General features: G+C 38.4%; 2 protein-coding genes across 7 annotated transcripts in view; both read left to right on the top strand.

Moving 5' to 3' along the window:
- The first annotated feature begins 751 nt into the window (after window positions 1-751).
- On the top strand, window positions 752-19,235 carry SNURF (SNRPN upstream open reading frame). 4 transcript variants are annotated; one of them, XM_058542257.1, is made up of 5 exons: window positions 1,804-2,827; window positions 3,277-3,298; window positions 7,832-7,927; window positions 10,202-10,292; window positions 12,411-12,494. In XM_058542257.1, the coding sequence occupies exons 1-4, from the start codon at window positions 2,227-2,229 to the stop codon at window positions 10,269-10,271; spliced, it is 789 nt and encodes a 262-aa protein (XP_058398240.1). In that variant the 5' UTR covers window positions 1,804-2,226; the 3' UTR covers window positions 10,272-10,292; window positions 12,411-12,494. The 4 variants fall into 4 exon arrangements, with proteins under 4 accessions (XP_058398241.1, XP_058398240.1, XP_058398239.1 ...); XM_058542256.1 differs by having other exon boundaries at window positions 10,199-10,292; XM_058542255.1 differs by lacking the exon at window positions 10,202-10,292 and adding an exon at window positions 19,148-19,235 and having other exon boundaries at window positions 1,864-2,827; window positions 12,411-12,562.
- Window positions 19,213-19,569, top strand: part of SNRPN (small nuclear ribonucleoprotein polypeptide N) — a 29,481-nt gene continuing 29,124 nt past the window's right edge. For all 3 annotated transcript variants that reach the window (XM_058542260.1, XM_058542259.1, XM_058542261.1), the window contains exon 1: window positions 19,213-19,293. In XM_058542260.1, coding sequence (XP_058398243.1) covers window positions 19,291-19,293 — 3 coding nt within the window. In that variant the 5' untranslated portion in view covers window positions 19,213-19,290. The remainder of the gene's footprint in view (window positions 19,294-19,569) is intronic.

Genomic DNA, 19,569 nt, shown 5'->3' with positions numbered 1-19,569 from the left:
CTGTTTATTAGTGTTGCATGAAAGCGCTATCTCCCCCACTTCGGATATCATTGATTATTGGTTAAAGTTTAAATGTAGCCAAGTAAAGGCTCTTGTTTTATGTAGGGATCCAAGTTCAGTTTTTGTTTTGCAAGAAATGAATAGCCAATTTTCACAATTTAATGATCTATCCATTCTGTACCGGAGAGTTTAATTACTTTATAATTGGTTTGGCATAATTTACAAAAAAAAATTGCAGAAATTAGAAAAAGGGTAAAAAAATCCCACCAAATTTGAACAATACAACATCTTCCTAGAGTTGTATTTTCTTCTAGACAGGGCTTCAGGTATCTAGCATATTTACATTGACTGTGGTTGTGCATCAACTTAACTTTTCCAAACCAGCATTTTTGGTACAGCGTATAGGAAGACGTGAGGGTGATTGTAAATCAGGATTGCTTGGCTAGTGGTGCCTGCAAAGATTTGTTGGGGAACTAAGTATTATTTCCTGAACATTTTACACATATTTCAAAATAGGGAGATGTTGCCATTAACCTCAAGATGGACGTGGTCCCAAGATTCCCCCTCTCAAGGCACCACCACCTTGGCCACTTGGAATCCAGTAGACACCATCCCCTAGTTCTTCGAGTCTGAAAGGGCGCTGGCGCCCCCGCATTGCGGCAGGATCTCAGCTCTGCGGCAAATGGGCGCGCATGCGCGGCCCACGACTGAGGGTCGAGTTGTTGCGCATGCGTGGGCGGAGCTGGTGCGGTTAGTTGACGCTGCCGCTGGGAGTCTGGCGCAGATTCCAGCAGCCGCCGGAGATGCCTGACGCTCTGTTCTGAGGAGCGGCCAGCGTCGCGATGGAGCGGGCCAGGTCAGTCGTGCGGTTGTCTTACCTCAGAGACAGCATGGGGGACAGTCGTTTTTGTTTGTTTGATATTCCAAGTGTGCAGAACCTGGAGTATTGTTGTATATATTGGGAATCTGGGCCCCAAAAGTTCTTTGTTCGGTAGCACTGGATGGGACACCTTCGGAGGCTTGAGGCTTGGCTGTCCCTTCCCGGACAGTGTCCTTCCCACTTCGTGTCCGTCTTGGCCCATCTGCGCTATCCTGTTGCATCCCAATAGATCTTTTCTGGAGTGGCCCTTTGTCCTTGAGCTGTGAGGCCGTGACCGCAGGTACAGAGGGTACATTGCGTTGGCTGTGGTGCGTAGGACGGGGCAAGGTACGACGGCGAGGGGTCAATGGGGGGGTGTCCACAGAGGTGTGGAGGCGATGACAGGGTGGGGCGTCTATGGTTTTGGTGACGATGCTGTCTGCAGGAGTGCCTACTATGGTGGCAGGGAGTGGGGTACGCGTGGGCATCCATGGTGGCGGTGACGGTGTGTGTGGCCGCCATGGCGGTGGTGGGAGGGGTGGAGGATGGGATGTTCACAGCAGCGATAGTAGAGGGGGTGGCCGCAGTGTCCGTGCCAGTGGTTTGGGGTCAGGGGTGGTCACCATGGCGATGATGCAGAGGAGTAGTGGGACCGCTGTGGCCATGGTGCAAGATGGCAGCGGGATGGCCATGGAGGCGGTGGTAGGGGAGGGGCAGTGGGGTGGTCACCATGGCGGCGATACAGAGGGGGCGGCGGGGTGACCATCGTGGCGTTGATACAGAGGAGGCGGCGGGGTGACAATCGTGGTGTTGATACAGAGGCGGCGGCGGTGGTGTGTGGGAGAGTCTCAGTGGAGTGGCTGCCGTAGCAGTGGAGGGGTAGGGGCAAAGGGAAGGGGTCTGAGGTTGCGGCATATGGAGGGGGCGTCATGTGGTCTACGGCCGTTGGTTTGAAGGGAGAACATTCAATATTCTGAGACCTGTGGTGGTCTTAGAGTTTGCGTATTCGGGGGAACCTGCTGCCCCACCACTCAGCTGATGGGATGGCTGCAGAAATGTTAATGTCCTTATATATTTTACTTATTTATAATCCTTGGCTTTTGTGCTTTTGGTGTAAGATGAGGGACATGGTGTGCAGAGCTTGCTTTACGCATCTCGTGAGAGACTTGCCAGGTTCTGGAATGCGACACCACAGGGATTTCTCTCTCGCATTGATTTTCCCTGCCTTCTGAATACGGTTCTCGAAGGCAGGCGGTTCTCAAATAGGAGCTCCAGCGCGCAGAAGTCCTGTGTGGCGTCACGGCCATTGTGCGGTTCCCAAAGATGGCTGCCGCTGCAGATGCACTAATCTGCGCGTGCGCCACAGCATGGGGGCGGTCGCCCCCTCTGCCCAGTGCGGCAGTGGGGGATGGGCAGTTGGTGCCTCTTCTGCCAGGCAGGAATTTCAGCTGCACCCTTCCCGGAGCGCAGTGTTGAGGGGAGGAGGCGGGCCTGAGTGGGCGGTTACCCCTCCTCAAAGCGCCGCAGCTTGGAAGCGGGCGGGGTGCTCAAGCGCAGCAGAGATGACATCACCTCCGCCTCGCAGTGGAGAGGGCAGCAGGAGAGGGAGTTTGCGCATCCTCCTGGCGGGGTTGGCAGCCACCTGCTTCACCTGTCTGCTGCAGTTGCTCTTTCTCTGCTGTGATGTAGTGGGGGGAGGGAGGAAGAAGGGCACAGGTTTGCTCAGCCTCTGCCTTGTGGCGGCCCCCACTGTGTGGGAACACAGTCCCGCAGTGGAGGGGGGAGGGCAGTGCTGCCAGGGATTTTACAGGGGACGATTTGTACCTTCTAAACCTGCTTGGAATGATGGTCACGCTGCCCCCCTTCTTTTCTGTTGCACTGTAGAGGAGAGTTGTGGGGCCTTGGAGGCCAAGAAGGGCAAGGCTTTCCCGAGATCCATCGTGCTACTTAAGGCAGCCTTCACCACTGGTACAGATTTTAAATGTTTTCTGACTGTTCTTCTAGAAAGGCCTACCTTTTCCTTTTTGCAGATTCTCGCTAAGAGGTTTTGTGAACAGTCTAATGGTTCTCCATATTCAAAGTGCATTCGTTAACCCTTAAGACAACTCCTGTTCTTAAAAACTTTGATTTCCACTTTTCAGATTTGATAATTCCGTAAGTGCATCACCTTTGAGAGTTTGTCATATTTCTTAATCTCTGGATATTCCATTTGTGATGCCGTCTTGAGAGATGATTTCCTTAAATCGGGGAAAGAGGGCTCCTAGGAGCTGAGAGCTGTAAACTGTGTTTGCTCAAGGAGAAGAGAGGAGAGAATCAGAAAAGTAGTATGCTACAGGGCTGTGGGTGTCATGCACTTAAGGAATTCTTGCCCTTAGTCGAATTTTTAAAATAATGCTTTTGATCTATCATTTTTGAAGTTGGAGCTCCTATGAAAATTTGGTAAGAAAAGTAATGAAGTAACTATTCCTGTATTATATATTCCAGTTTTTTTCCCCAACATTTTTAAGGAATTTGTTTTCCTTTGCAGGATTTTGATGTGCTTGCCTTTTTTCTTTATTTTTTTAGTAGACCATATAATATTTAATAACACTTCTTAATGTAGTTAAACATACATATTTAAAGTCTCAGATTGAATGAAGTAAAACGTTATTTTAGAAAGAATGCTGCTTCTTACTCTCACATTTCATGAAATACTTAGACTCTTCATGCGCACCTTTAGGATGAATAAGTTATCCATTATTAAAGTCACATTTTGAGTCATCTAACAGTTTTACAAAACACATTCTCCTCGCTGCTATTGAAGTCCTTTGAGATGGAGAACTTTTGAATCCATATATGATGGGTCACCGGAAATTGTATTCTAACCTGTAAGTACCCGTTCACCTATCACTTGGACAATCCATCATTTCATTCATCCTGTAATTACAATTATGATAATTATAATGATATAATTTATTATATATTCTCTCCAAAACTTAACTGCTATCTGTACTGCCTTTTTAAGTTGGTTACAATGACATCAAACATTTGCAATTGTGGGATTATACCCCCAGAAATAATGGCTAAATTACTAATATCTTTGCTTACTTTTATTTTAACAATTTCATCAGTTGATTTCTCTAAGCAACACAAACTAGCAGTGATTGAAATGATTTAAGGATGATTTATCTTCTTTTAAAAAATACTTTGTTGTTTAGGAAAAATGTTTGAGAGTGCATGCCATGATATGAGAGATTATAAGCTCAAAGGTAAAGCCATTCCTTTTTTTCCAAGAGATATTTAGAAGATAGCTCACTTTATTATATCCATGCATATACGGTATGTTAATTATGAATTTAAAAATTATAATAAAGGCTTTCTTCTGTATTTTCATTCATCATACCCAGTGTGTCTGTGCTGAGTTGGAATGTAATTAAGGAAAACAAACCCCAGAAGCTTGGAAAGCTTTGTTCTGGAATTATTTCTTTTCGAGTAGTTTGAAAAATAGCAGGAGTCTGGAACATTGTGATACTTAGGATTTGCGCATTTTTCCTGCTTGTACGAAGATATTGCTTCAGATGAATATTTTGGTTTAACTTCTGATCATTTCGCTCATTGCAAGATGAGCGTGTGTTATCCTTGTGCGCCATTTTGTAGTCTTTCACTCAGGTTCAGGATCTCAATATGGCGGATCCTCCTGGAAAGACCTTTGAAGTTTCAAGGTCTCTGTTCTGCCCAGTAAATATTTGGCTTAGTACCACGGCTTTTTAAAAATAGTGGGGGAGTGTGAGCCCTTCCTGTAATTTAGACCGTGGAAGCGTAGTTGAGGGACTGTTGTATTGCTGTCTAAGGCAAGGTGCTATCTGGTTTTGGCTTTATTCAGTTTATTTTGTATTATCTTGGTTTCCCCAGTGTATCTTTCCAATGTTTCATTGCTGAAATATTTACCCCGTATATGATAATGCTGCATCTTAATTCCTCTCTTTCCTTCTTCCTTTGCTTAATGTGCTTAGATTTGTTTTTAACAGATGTCACATTTAAGATGTAAGGCCTCTAAATTAATCTCTAAACTTTGACACTGCACCCTGCTACTTAGCTATTTTTGGGAAGAATCCTTGAAGTAAGCAGGGTATGAGTGCTGCCTCCACGTGACAGGACAGTGAGGTTTTTGATCTTCTTTCTTCAGTATACATTAGAACTTTATTGCTGGTCCTGTCTGTCTCTTCCACTTTTTGTGTCCCAGAGCTAGAAAGCTTGAGAAAGAGTTGTTGATGGTTAAGGCATCCTCCTTCACTAATAAAGGTTGGGCATGGAAATTATTTGTCTCCCGGTTCCTGAATTCTGGCTGGCCTAGAATTCTCTTTTCTATTCCACAGGTTTTGTTTTGGAGGCACTGATTTTCTTGTTTGTGGGAAGATCTGCAGACTGGGGTTGCCACATATTATCTTTTTCATTTTTATTTTTCATTCTTGAGATCTTAGTAGTTGAATTTTTAAGGTTTTTTGGTGAAGGTGTAAGGCATATTAAATATTTGATAGACTGTTAGGCAATTAGGGAAAACATTGTGTGATCTCATCACTTTTTGCTTTTCAGTGTATTTCCAAATTAGTATTATTTTTTTAATAAAAGTGATTTTGGAGCAAAAAATTAACCTGTACGTATACTGACGTTTTTTTCCCTTAAATGCTTAATTTTCTGAAATATTAGTTTCTGGTTTGGGAAAGCAATTGGGAAGATTATAAATGCATGTGTGTGTTATGTAGAACAAACTTCAGTATTTTCGAAATAAAGCTGCTCATAAATGATTTCACATGTAGCTTTAAAAAAGATTTAGGAAATTGAATAGCCTTGCACGCTGGTTCTTTTTTCGGTTGAACTCAGACCTTTTCGTACTGAGCAACTGCTGTGAAGGGGTAAAGGAACTGAAGATTTTTTTTTTTGTAATGAGGGGTTCTCAATTGCACTATTAATCATAATCAGTGGGCTATGACATGGAGGCCCATGATAGTCCCTTTTATTGTATTAATAAAATGTTTTATTAATATATTTGTGAAATCACCATGTGGTTTCATGAATCATTACTTCATTCCTTTTTATGACTGAATGACATTCCATTGTATGGATATACCATACCATATTGTATTTTATCATTCATCAGTTGTACTTTGGGTTGTTCCCACTTTTTGCTTACTACGATTAATGCCGCTAGGTACATTCACGCTCAAGTTTATGTGTTTTTATTTCACTCCATAAGGAGTGGAATCACTACATCAGATGATAACTACATGGTTTAACATTTTTAGGAAATGTTGGAGGCTGTAGCATTTCATGTTCCCACTAGCAGTGTATCCACATCCTCCTGTAGTCCTGTGGTATGAGCTGGTATGTGTTTGTGGTTTTGATTTGCGTTTCCCTAAAGACTGTAATGATATTGATCATCTTTTCTTGTGCTGATGGAAATTTGTATGTCTTTGGAAAGCAGCCTGTTCAAATCCTTTACTCATTTTTACATTGAATTTTGTCATTTTATTATTAAGTTGTAAGAGTTCTTTACATATTCTGGATACTAGACTTTCATCAGCTATGTGATTTGCAAATATTCTATTCTATTTTGTTGTTTTTTTCACTTTAATATAGTGTCCTTTGAAGCAAAGACTTTTTTTAACTTTTGATGAAATAGAATTTATGGATTGATCTCTCTTGAGGTACTTCAGGTGTCACTTCTAAGAAACTGTCACTAATCAAAGGTCAAGGAGATTAGCAAAGTATATACTTTCATCATTTAAAAATCTGATTGTACATAATGATTTTTTAAATGATCTTTTCTATTGCTTGATTAGAACATTAAAGTTTTGAAAGCAATAAAAACAGCTTGGGGTTGTTGGTAATCTATTTGGGTTACTTTGCATAATCTAACATGAATTTTAAAATAGCTAGGGTTCAGAGAATTAGCTTTTGGGATATGCCTTTTGAATTCTGACTTTGAAATAGTACGTTGCATGACTTTTGTAAAATGTTTTTCCTTCTGTCGTTTCTGATTTAGCATTTTTTAATTTCAGTTTTATGAGTAGTTCCTGTAGTTTCTAACATGGGTGACCCAAGTTGGAGATTTCATGCTCATATCCCTTGAGCAGCCATTTTGTGAGCTGCTCTGCAGATCATAATATGGCAGAAGCTATGTTTTTATTTTTAATTTTTTTGTTTAAGCATCACTTTTGTTTCCTGTTTTGAAAATCCTAAGCAAGCAGCATTTGTGCAGGAGGTTGCTTAAGTAGACATTTTGTAATTTAAAGTTAATACTTTATTCTACCATACAAAAGGATCTATCCTAAATATATTTTTCAAACCATTTTTGGAATCAACATTGCTATTTTTGGGGGTATGTAGTTATGGGTAGTATGTTTGTGTATATAAATCTCTCTGTAAGTCTATAGTTTTATACCTGTGTATGTGAAAGTAAGTAGAAATTAAATATATTATTTATTTTTGATTAATTGTCTGATATTTTTCTCTAGGTTTTGTTCTCTCTCTCTTTTTTTTTTTTTTTTTGCTGAGGAAAATTTGCCCTGAACTAACATCTGTGCCAGTCTTCCTCTGTTTTGTATGTGGGTTGCTGCCACAGCGAGGCTGCCTACGAGTGGTGTAGGTCCATGCTTAGAACTGAACCTGGGCCATGTGAACTTAATCACTAGGTCATGGGGCTGGCCCACGTCCCAGGTTTTCTGATGTTAAGGGACGTCTAAAGGTAGAAAGTAGTTTTAGGATAGATCCTGACTATTGGAGGAGAAGGACCTAATATTTTAATTTTACCTTTTTTCCCCCTAGTTTTACTGAGATATAATTAACATACATTACTGTATCTTGTTGTAATTAGATTATGAGCACTTTAAAGACTCCAATCATGTTAAAAATAGCTCTTGAAATAACCTTTAAATAAATGGCTACTTCATGAATTGATTAAGTCTGTCAAACAAATCCCTCTTTTTGCTTCAGGGACCGCTTACACCTGAGACGCACTACGGAACAGCACGTACCAGAGGTGGAAGTGCAAGTCAAACGTAGAAGGACAGCCTCACTGAGCAACCAAGAGTGAGTACAGTCTGGGTTGAAAATCAGTTTAACTCAGTCCTTTTTCAAATTGGAACAAAGTATCATGCATTGAGAGGATTGAAATAAATTTAATTAATGACAGATGCATATGAATGTGATACAGAAGATGTAGCAAAAAAGCAATGAAATCATCCTTAACCATGTAGTCCTAACGTAACTGAACTTCTGTTAAAATTTTAGTGAACTGTATTTCCTTTTTTGCCATACATGTGTTAGGTGTGTTTTATCTTTATAAAATTCTACATCCTTCAACATATTTATATTTAAAATTGTTTCTGGTTTATTTTTTATGTTGTTACTAAATCACTTTTTCTATGCTTGCAAAATGTTCTGTGCCCTAAAGGGATGTTAATTTATGCATTCATGGTTGCTCTGCAATATTTAGATTTTTTTTGGTTAGTGCATTTATCCAGTTAAATTGAAATACATACATTTTTCCCTTTCCTTATTTAGGATATATACACATGCACACAAAAACTTTTTAAATTTAGGTTTCCAGAAGGGCTATGTTAATTAAAAATACATGAACATTTTTAATGACCTGATAAATATTGAGTACACGTTGAATCTTTTGCATTTTGTCATTACCACAAATCTTGACAATATCAGTGGGTAGCATTTTTTTTTCTTTCCTAAAGCTGTCTTATTAGGTTATTTTTTCAAGATTACAAGTATTAATACATGAATATAGTTTTTTTGTAAAATGCATAATTTTGAGATAAAAAGTGGGTATTTTCAAGTCACACCAGTCCACGCCCCTTCCTTCCCCAGAGATAGTCCTCAGGTGCTTTGGTCTCTATCATTTTAGACCTTTTCCTCTGCATTCATATGTGTGTACACACACTATGTGGGTGGGGAGGGCAGAGGCATATTTGTGATTTGTTTATATACTTGAGGTTTTTTGTTCTGTAACAATATGCCTTGGGGATGTTTCCATGTCAGTGCATATGAGTCTACCTTCTTTATTTTACAAGTTGCGGAGTTTGGGTGGTGGAATAACAATTTATCATTAGCTTACTAATGGATATTCAGGTTGTTTGCATTTTTTAGCTATTATAAACAATATAAGAGCATTCAATCTGAAAGTTAGTATTATTTATTAATATCATTTGAATTTTATTTCTCAAATCTAAAGCTTTTAAAAAATTGTAAAAAGGGGGTAGCATTTTGTCTTATTTTTGTTATTTGCTCATTTTATATGTTAAAATTTGAAATATATGTTTGTACATGTTAAATTGCTGGTGAGCCTAAGGATTGTCCCATTTTTCTCTGTTTGTTTTGTTTACTCTTGAGTTTATTATTATTTTCTTTATTACATTTTCATTTTGGAAATTATTTTGAAAAGGAGTATTTTATGAATGAACATTTTGTATAATTTGTCCTTTATAATAGGCTATTTGCCTATTAATTTTCCTTTATATGGTAATGTCTTTTTTCTCTTCAGTCTTTTGTAACTCCAGAAATTTAAAAAGTGCCCTTTTTTTCCCCAGAATCTCTAAAAGTATCTTGAGATACTTTATAGATTTTCGTTGAGGTATGGGTAGGGGGTTGATATCTTAGGGGAGGATCTTTTGTTAGTGAGTGAGGGTTCTATCGTATTTGTTGTATTTTGTTAGAGCCTTTATCCTCTGCAGCATCAATGTGGACCAGTATGATAGGTGATCTCATCCTGTTTAAGCCTTATTTAGGGGTCATCTATTCGTCCATGTCTGTGGAAACATTTCGTTGCTTTCAAAGAAGAAATAACTTCATTTTTCTGACCTCTGCTGTATATGTGATATATAAATACTACAGGGTGCTAAATTGGGGGAAGGATCTGAGAGGAGTTTTGAGTTAGGGAAATTGTGTAATTTCCCTAGTCACCTCTGTACTTTCAGAGTCAGTGGATTATAGGAATGGGTAAGCACTATTGATAGTCTCTAAGCCCGGCCTTAAGGATACATATGCTCAGAATTCTCTCAGGATTGGGACATTTAATAGTTAAAATCTCAGTGCTCATTTCAATTATAATCCATCAACCTCGCACCTTTTCCCAAACCATAACTACTGGGAGTCAGTATTCCTAATGAACTGTGTGGGTACCCGTTCTAAAGACCAGTAAAGGATTGCTATTGTTATCCATCCAAAAAATACAGAATTGAGTAAAAACCAAAACAAGATGCGACAAAACATCCCACAAATCCTACAATAAGTGTTAATAGAAGTTCATTGATTTATACTCTTGGAATTGATGGTTATTCTGTCTTCCAGTAGATCATCAAATCAGCTCTTGTTCTTGGGAACTGAAGAATGTCTTCCTTGTTTCGTTTTTTGTTTTTTTTAAAGAATCTTACCTTACACAAAGGTAACTGTCTTCTTTTTTTTTTTTTTTTAATAATTTTTATTTATTTTTTCCCCCAAAGCCCCAGTAGATAGTTGTATGTCATAGTTGCACATCCTTCTAGTTGCTGTATATGGGACGCGGCCTCAGCATGGTCGGAGAAGTGGTGCGTCGGTGCGTGCCTGGGATCCGAACCTGGGCCGCCAGCAACGGAGCGCACGCACTTAACTGCTAAGCCATGGGGCCGGCCTCCTTGTTTCTTGATGTATTTGAGTTTGAGAGAAATTGGAGATTGGGGCTGGAGAGTCCTCTGAAACTATTTCATGCACTTCTTCAACTGTCTTTCTAAGTTTATATTCTGCATCTTGTGAAGTAAATGCTGTGTGTACTGCATCTTATTTTCTCAGTCTTACCTTAGTCTTGGGTTGAGTTTCAGGTTAAACCCAAGAGGAACACTGCAATAGGAGTTTCCAGAAGAAGAAACAAAAAACTCTTTTTTTTGGCTGAAACTTTTTTAGAACCTTGTTATGTCAGACACTTAGTTGCCATTTGGTAACAGGATTGGAACTGAGAATGCCCAAATAAAGATTTAATTGTTCAGTGATTGGAATGGGAAAATTTTAAAGGCATGAGCAATGCAATTCTGACCCTTACTACTTGGAGTTAGTGAGGCACAGTCCTTCTGTAAGATCACCCTCAATTTAGATACCAACTGCAAGTCCAGGTTCCTAGGCCACCCGCACATCTCAACAGATTCTGGGTTTTCAACTCTCAGATTCCATAATTTGTTAGAGTGACTCACAGAACTCAAGAAAGCACTATACTTATTATTGATTTCATTATAGAGGATACAAATAGGGATAAACCAAATGAAGAGACTCATAGGACAAGATCTGAAGCTTCCATGTCATCAGGCTGTGATAATCTCTCAGCATATCAATGTATATCATCAATCAAGAAGCTCACAAGAGCTTTGAGTGTCTAGAGTTTTTATTAGTGTTTCATTACTTAGACATGATTAATTGAATCATTGACTACATGATTGAACTCGGTCTCACTCAGTTTCCAGCTCCCATCCCTTCCCAGGAGGTCAGGCTCAAAGCCCCAGCCCTCTGTTCACGAGGTTGGACTTTGTGCCTTGGCCAGCCACAATCTCGAATCATCTTGTTAGCATTAACTCAGTTGTGATCCAAGGGGCCTACCATGAATAACAAAAGACGCTCCCATCACTTGATAAATTCAGGGATTCTAGAGGTTATCTTCCAGGAGCTGTGGACAAAGTCCAGCCCAAATCTTTATTATATAACAATGATAAAAATATGATTTAAAAACTACAGAATATAGGGGAAAAGTAACTTTCATCGCAGTCCTATTTCCAAATCCGACTGCTGTTGAATATTTTCATACATATACACACACACACACACACACACTTATGTTTACATGTATATATATACACACACACACACACACACACTTATCAACAAGGGCAGAATTCATTGCTGGTGATTTATTTTCTCATGCTTGTCTTGTTAGCCAGCAACCTGTGTAACTTCCTATATCTCTTCCTTATCCTCATGATTAGTCTCACAGCCAGATTACTGATCTATTCTGATATGTTGAGGGCTTTTCTCCAGAATTCCCTGCTAACTGATGGTGGTTGGTGTATGGGAGGTTTGAGAGCCTAAACAGCCTGGGCCCTGGACTTTTTTTGTTTCAGGTAGTGACTTCTCAGGAGGGTCAGAATGGATGACAGCCTTACTGTCATTGGAAATGCCTCAGCAAATGCACCACCCTGTTGCTAGGGGTTAGAGAATTGTTTTGAGATAGAATAATGGAAACATGAGTAATGGCTATAGTATTGATGGTATTTCCACAGGACTTTTTTAAACCAAAAGAGCTCTTATTTTTTAGTTCCTGTGGTAGTATCCCCAAAGTGGGTAGGTTTCCCTCAGTTCCTTGTACATCCCTGTATGCAGAGAGAGAGTGCTGTTTCCTGTTTTATGGGTTCTTCATAAGTATTGGCATGCTCTGACCTAAATGAGACTCTCTTTAAACGTAAGGATCTCTACATTTTCTTCCATGTAGTTATCTATATATGCAAAAGTATTTTCATTTATATATATTGTGCTCTTGTCATAGGTGTCAGCTGTACCCGAGGCGATCTCAGCAACAGCAAATACCTGTGGTGGATTTCCAGGCAGAACTGAGACAGGCATTCTTAGCTGAGACACCAAGAGGTGGTTAAAGCAGTATCGGAACATCCAGGTAGCTGGTTGGAAGCGAAAAACCAGGTTAGAGCTGATGTAGTCATGATCAGTAATAAAGAAATAATTAAAGAATAAGGTGTTTGGAGGTCACTTCATTATATGGGATTTTTAAAAGCATTTTTTTTTCCCTTAAAAACTTCATACAACAAACACTGCAGAAAGTTTAAAAAAGGAAAAGCAGGAAGTTAATGCTCTTTCTCTTACACTTTTATCATGTTTCTGTATTTCAAGTCATTGTGCATGCTTTTTAGATACTTTTGTTCATATTTAATTTGTATTGATTTTCAACTTTATATGAAAAGTATTTCATTGCAAATGGCTGCTGAATATCCTGCTAATGAATGTTTTATAATTCCCTTTTGTGGGACTTCATTTTTTTCTGCTGGTAGTTTGAATAAAGCTTCAGTGACTTGCTTTGCATAAAATATTAGATAGGATCCTTCCTCAGATATGCTGATGTGAAAAGAAATTGAATCAAGGAATATAAACTTAAGGTACATTTTCTAAATTGTATTACAAAGTATTATGTTAGTCTTTATTGCCTTGAAAAAATAGTGCCAGTTACAATACACTTTGACCTGCATTGATTATTTTAATTACATATCATTTGTCCTTATAGAACTATAAATCCACATCACATTCATTAGCAAATGAGAAGCTTAATTTCCCCATGCTTATTTACTAATTATTCCTTTTTTTCGTCTTTTTCTTACTTGTTTGTTTTCACCAATGTATTTGAATCAGCTGACAATTTAATAAAGCTATTATCCTTGATTTTTCAATGTGATGTAGATTTATTTACAGTCTGTCTTTTTATGTTGGTTGCTACATTTTTAGGAAAAAGCTATTCAGAAGTTGATTTTGATTTAGTACTTTGGTTTTTCTTTGTGATTTCCTTTTAATTTTAAGATTTGAATGACCTAAATCCAAAGGGTTTAATATATACTTTTTAGAAACTAAGAGAGGAAGGGGATTTACAGATGAATTTTCTCCTAGATTTTCTTTATTTTTGTTTTGAAATATTACCCCTCAACTCCAATTAATTAGGCCTGTTCTGGCTACCATTTTGAGTTTCAAAACAAACTAGAAAAAAAACAGAAATTTTCTGAGAAAAGCCCTCCCCTGCTGAATCCCTGTTTCTGGCTACCATTTTGAGTTTCAAAACAGACTAGAAAAAAAACAGAAATTTTCTGAGAAAAGCCCTCCCCTGCTGAATCGTTTACCCAGCGTTCTCCAGTAACTGCCTGAACTTGATTAGAAGACAGTGGAATTGATTTTAGACAATGGAATCTGATCATTTTCCTGGCTGTTCCCCAGAGTAAGGACATTTTTAAATGAGCAAGTATACAAAATTGATTTTTTTTAACCAGAAATTTTTTGGCTCCTGAATGCAGTTCACATACTCTAGTAAGTTCCTAAGTTTATTATTTAAAATGTACATTATGATCTTTAAGTAGGACCATCTCATTTTCTGATAGTATGTTTTATTCTAGTCTCCAGTGCTAGTTTTATCTAAATAGTATTAGTTACTAGGAATATTTTAGAATAGGGCTTGGTAAAGTATCTGACCCACTCACTGTCTGCTTTTGTGAATAAAATTTTATTGGCACATAGCCATGTCCATTTATTTACATATGGTCTATGGCTATACTGGCTCTACGATGACAGATTGGAGTAGTTGTGACAGATTGAATGGCAGGCAAAACCTAAAATATTTATTATCTTTCCCATTAAAAGAAAAAGTTGGCTGACCCCTGTCTTAGAGAACCATTTTTCTTTTAATGTGTTTATTTTTTGTGAGGAAGATTAGCCCTGAGCTAACATCCGATGCCAATCCTCCTCTTTTTGCTGAGAAAGATTGGCCCTGGGCTAACATCCATGCCCATCCTCATCTACTATATATGGGATGCCACCACAGCATGGCTTGACAAGTGTTGCATCGGTCCGCGCCCAGGATCCGAACCTGAGAACCCTGGTCCGCCGAAGTGGAGTGTGCGCACTTAACCGCTATGCCACCAGGCCAGCCCCTAGAGAACCATTTTTAAAGATGAAAACACCAAGATAGAGCCAGTAGGGGAGTGGTGATACTATAGAAGGTGGTGAAGAGAAAGGGGCTGTAGAAGGAGTGTATATGAAGTAAGCATTACCGGGTAGAGAACCAGATGAATTTCTAGGTTAAGGGTCAGGTCTAAGAATCATGTTAAAGTCAGCTGTACATGTACCTAAGTAGTTTTTAAAGACATTTTAACAATTGATACGTTTCCTTTTTCATTATAAAAGTAAAAATCTGAAGCATGTGAGGGATAGCCAAGAAAAATGGAAAGGTATGCCAGAGACTTTGTATACCCGTGTTTCAACCACCACATGAGGTTGATTTTTTTTTTTCATTTTGCCCATTTGCTTTTCTTTTGAAAATGTGGTTAGTTGGAATCATGCTTTTAAACTAATTATTTTCTATTTAGTCCACTTAAATGTATATCATTAATGTTTCTTCATTTTATTAAACAGTCCTCATAATTATCATTTGTAATGAATAAAAGATAGTCCATTCATGATTTACTTTCTCTTGTACTTGTGTTTTTTTTCTAGTTTGCTATGCTATTATGAATATTAGTGCTATGTTTTTAAAGATATATTTGGTACCTTAAATTTATTAGGATAAGGATCCAGTTGTGGGCTACAGGGTATAAATATTAGTATATCTCTTAAATGTTTTGTTACATTACTTTCTAACAGCATTATATAAGCAGTGTTGATTGCCATCAAGAATAATTACCAGAGTGCTAGTTTCTCACTACCACCTCTGGTATCTTTTTTTTTTTTTAAGGAAGATTGGCCCGAGCTAACATCTGTTGCCAATCTTCCTCTTTTTCTTTTTTTCTTCCCAAAGCCCCAGTGCATAGTTGTATATCCTAGTTGTAGGTCCTTCTAGTTCTTCTATGTGGGACACTGCCTCAGCATGGCTTGATGAGCAGTGAGTGGGTCCCTGTCCAGGATCCGAACCTGTGAACCCTGGTCCATTGAAGTGAAACATGTGATCTTAACCAGTATGCCACTGGGCAGGCCCCCTATCTTTTTTTTTTTTTTTTAATAAATAAACAGTCCCAAAAAAGGAAAATTGTTTTCTTGTAGTTCTAACTAGCAGTACTTTGTCAGTGAATATTTTCCATTTAGTTATGTTTTCTCCTGTTACTCGTTAAACTTGTTGCACATTTTTCTGTGAAGGGTTTGTTATTTACCAGATTTGAGTGAGCACCAATGCCTTATCATTATTCTATGATTTCTCATTTGTTCTATGTGCCTTGGCCAAGTCTGACCATCTTATCTTTTGACTCAAAGAAGCTTTATATTCTTAGACAGTTTAATCATTTGAAAGTCCACACCTAGCAAAAGTTTGAAAACTTTTTGTGTGAGGGATCCCAGGATGTTTGAGTCAGGGACTCAGGACCATTTATTTGTTTATGTGCTCTTTGACCTAAGGAGATTTACCATAACTTCTGATTCATCAATGCAGTGTGGTGTTGCTGCTCCTCTTGTCCTCCCTCATGAGGCATTTTGTTCTCCTTTGCTGTGGAGATAAATTTGATCATTCTACAAAGTGATAGATCTCCTTTTCATTACAAGGGTTCATGATTATGGTGTACTAAATTTAGGGTCAGGAGATAACTGTTGCTAAAATTCAAGTCCATCTCATTAAGGCAAGGAAATCTTGTTTGAATTTGTTGATTTCTTACAGCTAATTTATATGAACCAGGGTTCATAGGTATGTGTTCACTGAAATACCAAGTGGGATAGAACATTTGAAACTGCGTCTGGGTGGGGAAATCTGTACTCTAAATCTTTTTTGGCACCTGAAGATAAAAGTTTTGTCTCTGAATTTAAAATTTTTGCTGGAGAGGTGACTTACTACAAATACGCACTTTAAAAGCACATTTGATGCTGGTCCCATTACAGTAATCCTTATACAGGAAATTTTTGTGATTATATTTTTTTCTTTGAATGAAATCTTGAAAAGCTGCATCCAGCCCTACTGTTTTTTTTTTTTTTAATTTTTATTTATTTATTTATTTTTTACCCCCAAAGCCCCAGTAGATAGTTGTATGTCATAGCTGCACATATTTCTAGTTGCTGCATGTGGGACGCGGCCCCAGCATGGCCGGAGAAGCGGTGTGTCTGTGTGCCCGGGATCCGAACCCAGGCCGCCAGCAGCAGAGCGCGCGCACTTAACCGCCAAGCCATGGGGCCGGCCCCAGCCCTACTGGTCTTTTGTTTTCTTTTTCAAATAGTCATTGTCCTGTGGTCCATTGTCTGATAGTATGTCTCAATTGTTGGTAAGGGAGTGTACTCCAGTAATAGTGTCTTGTTGAATGGTTAGCTTTTTTTTTTGGCACCAATGGCAGTATGAAAAGTAATCTTACGAACTTTGTACATTATTTGAAGTTCTTGACATTTTATTTTTTAAAAACAGCGCTATTGATGTATGGTTTACATACCATAAAATTCACCCATGTATAGATCAGTGATTTTTTTTTTTAAAGATTGGCCCTGCACTAACATCTGTTGCCAATCTTCCTTTTTTTTTTCTCCCTAAAGCCTCACTACATAGTTGTGTATTATAGTTATAGAGTTGTAGATCTTCCATGTAGGACACTGCCTCAGCATGGCTTGATGAGCAGTGAGTAGGTCCGCACCCAGGATCTGAACCAACAAACCCCAGGTTGCCCAAGTGATGCGTGGACTTAACCACTACACCACTGGTCCGGCCTGATCAGTGATTTTTTAAAGTAAATTTACAGAATTTTGTAACCATCACCACAGGGGACTTTTAGGACTTTCCTTTACCCAAGTAAGATCCCTCATGCCCATTTACATTCATTACCTGTTTTTACCCTGCAGTTCAGGCAACTATTTAATTTACTTTCTATCTCCATGGATTACTGAAGATCCTAAATCTTTTATAAAAATGGAAATTGCTAACAATTCAAACATGTACCAAGTATTATGGATTTAGACTCTATAGAGAGTTGTGAACATCTAAATTATAGGTCTTAAACTTACTCAAGTGAGTTTGGGTCAGAAACTACATTTATTGGGCAGAGAGGAGCTTCAGTCTGCTGATTTGAGTAGATCTTTTGAGATCTTTACTTACCAGTTTTATGTAAAGCACTACTACAGATATTGGATGCCAGACATGGAGATATCCCTGATGTCATTCTTGTATCTTGGAGGACTAAGTTGGGTAGATGGGAGAAGAGGCAAGTATAAAGATATTAGAATCAGTTATGATGACTGTTAGAGGAGTGTCAACGGTGTGTATTGAGAGTGTACATAGATTCTCTTCCAGGAAAAACAGCACAACGGATGCATAGCAGTTTGCATGCGGAGAACAGAGGTTGGAAGATATTCTGAGTAGTGCTCAGAAATTTATTTTTTAGACAATCCGATACCCTCCAAGTTCTCATAAAAAATGTATTTAACTGCCATCAACCTTTGGTAATTATAGCGAAACATCCCTTCTACATCTTACCACCCTTGCTGAATTATTGTTTTCATTCCATTATGTTCTCTTCTGATCTCGAGTCATACAGTTCCACATGGAAAGTGGTGTCCTCAAAACATATCTTTTACTTTATTATTCTGATGTTGCTTTAGTTCATAACCACCATTTAAATGATTTCATTTTCACATCCTGAAGTAGATGATTGAAAATTTACTTAGCCAGTTTACTTTGCTGGTTACAAATTTTCCCTATTGAAAACAGTGGAGAACAATCTTACTGGAAATATTTTCATTGTTAAAAGTACAATTATATCAGATTTTTTTATGATACTGGGCTACCTTTATGCGTAAAGTCAATTTCCCATTCAAAAGTAATTTGTGTGTTTCCTTTTTTAATGAATATAGTTAGCCGTTTGAGACCCTTGACCAGTTTTGCTTAGATTTGGTTGCCATACTTAATAAGAGCATTTTATTTAGTATATTTGGGAAAATGATAACATTATTATAACACATGTTCCCTTGATTACTAAGAAGATTGCCCATATATCCATATAAGCATTCAGTAGTTATGTTCACTTTCCACTTAGGAAGTCTTAAGCAGGTACATGATAATACGTTTGGTTTGTGGTGAAGAAAGATTACCTAGCTTTATTTTGAAGGGACTGTGTGTGTGGGAACACTGAGGTTGAAAACATTTAGGGGGTTTAGCCAAGAAGCAATATACTAACTCAGGAGTAATTCAGATGAAGAAACTCAGGGGTATCAAAATGTTGATTTTGAGATAATTGGTATTAACTTGGGGCTAGAGAATTAAGTATACCTTAAATAAGGATGGAAAAAGAAACTATTACATTTTGGGAATGCAAAATGAAGCTTATTTTTGAAACGTTTAAGAATTTCTGTGTAATACTGAATAAACTTTGTCACTCTTAGGTGCATAAACTGTGGGCGTTAAGGTGAGAGAACAGTGAAATTTGTTGTTTACTTGGTGGGCATGGGAGCATGGGGGAGATGGTTTTGAATATGTTATAGTGATTTCCATGCAAAATTGTCTACCTGTTTTAAAACATGGTAGATTGCAGTGCAGCAAGATCGTGCTTTCCTCTGCAGGCTCCATCTACTGTTTGAAGCTTCTGCCCCAGCTTGCATTGTTTGTAGGAGAACCTGCGTCATACCTTTATCTGTAGCCTTCCCTTAGGTCTTAAGGATCCCGAAACTTGACTGCGGACATTGGATTTGGTGGAACAGCAATCATGGTAAGATGTATATTAAGGAAGAGGGATGAGAAGCTACTGTAAGGGCCCAACATAATGGTTTGCCAGAGTGTGGGGTTATTTTGGGTTCTTAATGTTAGAAATAAGATATCTATAGAGATGGTATCTCATTGCATGGCCTAACAACTGGAGAAGAGCTATGTCTCCTATCCTGTTACAGTGGTAAAATGGCTTGGAAAACATCTTTAGAGAAATCTTATAATGTGAGAAAATACAGAAGATAGTTTTTGGTGATAATTACAGTAGTAATTCTCCAGA

The sequence above is a fragment of the Diceros bicornis genome, chromosome 5 (assembly GCF_020826845.1).
Source record: "Diceros bicornis minor isolate mBicDic1 chromosome 5, mDicBic1.mat.cur, whole genome shotgun sequence".
NCBI lineage: Eukaryota > Metazoa > Chordata > Mammalia > Perissodactyla > Rhinocerotidae > Diceros > Diceros bicornis.
Note: the sequence above shows the minus strand (reverse complement) of the source record. Positions and strands in the feature narration are given on the sequence as shown.